The sequence below is a fragment of the Acanthisitta chloris genome, unplaced genomic scaffold, assembly GCF_000695815.1.
Source record: "Acanthisitta chloris isolate BGI_N310 unplaced genomic scaffold, ASM69581v1 scaffold23123, whole genome shotgun sequence".
In the NCBI taxonomy this organism is placed as follows: Eukaryota; Metazoa; Chordata; class Aves; order Passeriformes; family Acanthisittidae; genus Acanthisitta; species Acanthisitta chloris.
In genome coordinates, this window is record NW_008666966.1 from 89087 (window position 1) to 91602 (window position 2516).

The 2516-nt window shown below is 39.1% G+C and overlaps 1 protein-coding gene across 1 annotated transcript in view; it reads right to left on the minus strand.

Annotated features, from left to right (window-relative positions):
• The window catches only part of MCFD2 (multiple coagulation factor deficiency 2), a 6880-nt gene extending 4813 nt beyond the window's left edge, over positions 1–2067 (minus strand). The window contains exons 1-2 of the mRNA XM_009072334.1: positions 1924–2067; positions 1046–1205 (exon numbers count right to left, since the gene is read on the minus strand). Of these exons, the coding sequence (XP_009070582.1) occupies positions 1046–1205; positions 1924–2063 (300 nt within the window). The 5' untranslated portion in view covers positions 2064–2067. The remainder of the gene's footprint in view (positions 1–1045; positions 1206–1923) is intronic.
• Positions 2068–2516: the final 449 nt, after the last annotated feature.

The following is a 2516-nucleotide window of genomic DNA, read 5'->3' on the forward strand; positions in this document are numbered from 1 at the left end:
CAAATAATTCTTTATTATGCTGTCACATTTGGTGCCTAATTTGGCACTACGTTTTATGCAATCATTGATAACAATATAAGCAATTTTTACCAAGTCCAAGGTCTCTGGACTTTGGGACAAGCACTCTGCTTGCAGTTAATATTCTTAGTCAAAGGTTCCAAAACCTGAGTAGCACAATGTGTAATAATGGATAATCATCTAACAGATGTATTCTTAATTTGCATCTTGAGGTAGTATAGACACTATAGTTTCTATACATTACAGAAACATCTTACAGTAAAAGAGTAGTGAAAAAAATCCAGCACTGTAGCAGCTTAAAGTCAGTAAAATTCTTAGTAACACCCCTTAGGAGCAAATGGGAACACAAAGAGGTGCCTTTGCACAAGAAACACCCAGTCATTATTCTTGTTCCTGTCTCAGTAATTTTTACCACAGTTGTACACAGGAAATTATGCTACTCTGAATTGTAACTTCCAAAACATCAGCATGAGATACTGTGTTCATATCACCTTCCTAGTGACAGTAACTTCCTGATTGGTCCTTAAATGTTCCTAGCTATAAAGAGAATTTGTGTTTAGAAAGAGGCAGACCACAGCTTGTTCTTCTAACACTAGTTGTGTGCAAGAGGGCTCTTACAGTTTGTGTATCCACAGCAGTAACAGTCTGAAGTTAAAACAGTGTCATGTCACATATTCTTTTTATTTATTATATTATCCATCTTTTAGTTACACCCTCGTGCTCCGTTTTGGTTAATTTCGCTTTCTCCCTATGCCTGCAAGCCCTCTGTAACATCAATCAGGAAGTTACTGTCAAAGTTTAAACGACAGTGGAGATGTCTTGAAAACTGCAATGTGACACAAAAAAGCTGTGGTAAAGCTATTACATTTAGAAATCCAACCAGAACTACAGGGGGGAGGGGGATCTCATTTTCAGGCAAAACTGTAACTGCACTGAGGATGTGTTGCAATTGTTCCCTTCTGTTGGAAGCTCTTGTCAGAACCAGAACTGTTTCCAAACACAGATACCGTAACAAAATTACACCTACCTCTTTGTGAACATGTGATATAGCAGTAGCAAGCTCTAACCCATCTAACAAATTATTGCCATCATAATCATGCATTTTGAAGTAATGGAGTTGCAATTCTTGTGGAGACATCTCAGATTCTGGTTTCTCAATAACACCTTCCAAGTGTTCCATGATGTGCCTAAGAAAAGTTAAAAAAAAACCAACCCAAAGACAAAAACCACATTTCCATCAGTTAATGTTTAATTCTCTATTTACATCCCAATTGGTCTTTGATTAGTCAAGTACACAGGAAATATAGTAACTCTAAAAGCACATTGGGCAACTCAAAGCTACAGTTTGATACCAAGATGAAGGGGGCACAAATGTTGGTCATTACAGGTGCTGTAGTGGCCTCTAATACCTTAGAAAGCTATTCCTGTTTCTTCTGGCCTACTTAGCAGGCTATCAAAACAACTCAAGCAGTGCCCAAGATCTCCTTTTGGCTGACTTCCAAAGCATAGGAGCTGGAGGAAGATCTTTCCCAGTCAACCATGAAGTGTTCGAGGGAGTTTGATCTGCTGCTACCACTGCTCTGCATGTATGGAGAAGCAAATCAGAAAAAAACCCCTAACTTCACTTGTTCAGAATATGGTTTTGTCTGATGTATGTTGATCTGGGTAAGTAGGATTTCTGTAAGAAATTCTTTATGAGTATGGCTAAAGGCTCCAGAGAGACCTTTCTAGGTCTCATATCTCTACAAATTTATCAAGTAAGCACGTCTCATATCTGGCTTTAGCTAGTCATACAACATTCTGAGAAAACAGGATGCCCTAGGCTTAAGTCCAACTCACGTAACAAGACTTAAGAGATAAGAAAATCATTAAGAAGTTTACGTTTTCAGAACATGGAACACATACTCTTTATCTTGTACCAAATTCTTATCGAGGCGAATATTTGCATGTTGACTCTCTCCTACATGTTCTTCAGCTAGGGCAGAGATGAGGAATGCAGCCAGAAAGCAGAACAGCAAACGTGTTCTAAACATCCTTAGGGCCATCGTGATCTCCTGCAAAAAGGAAAACATTGACACAGACACCCCACAAAACAAAAAAAACCAAACAAACAAACAAACAAAAAAAAACAAAAAAAAAAAACCAAAAAAAAAAGATGAAAAATGAGATCTACTTTCAGCAGATTTACAGAATGCTTAGACATAACCCCACTAAGTTTTAGCATAGAAGAACTTGCTTCATTTCAAACCCTCAGCAAGCAGAAAACCAGGGAGCTCCAATTCAGAACTTCTGAGGGTCCCTATTTCAAGGAACGATGCGGTAATTTTCAGATCATGACTTTCTCTTTAGCCACGCTCGGGTTTTCATATAGCACCTCGGCAACCAAAAACAGCTGTGGGAGCAAAGGTCGCTCACGGTATCGAAGCAGCTGCATCTGAGCAGCAGACCTGTTAACGCCGCATGCCCTAAGGAACGCGCAGCTTTGGAAATGTCATGCT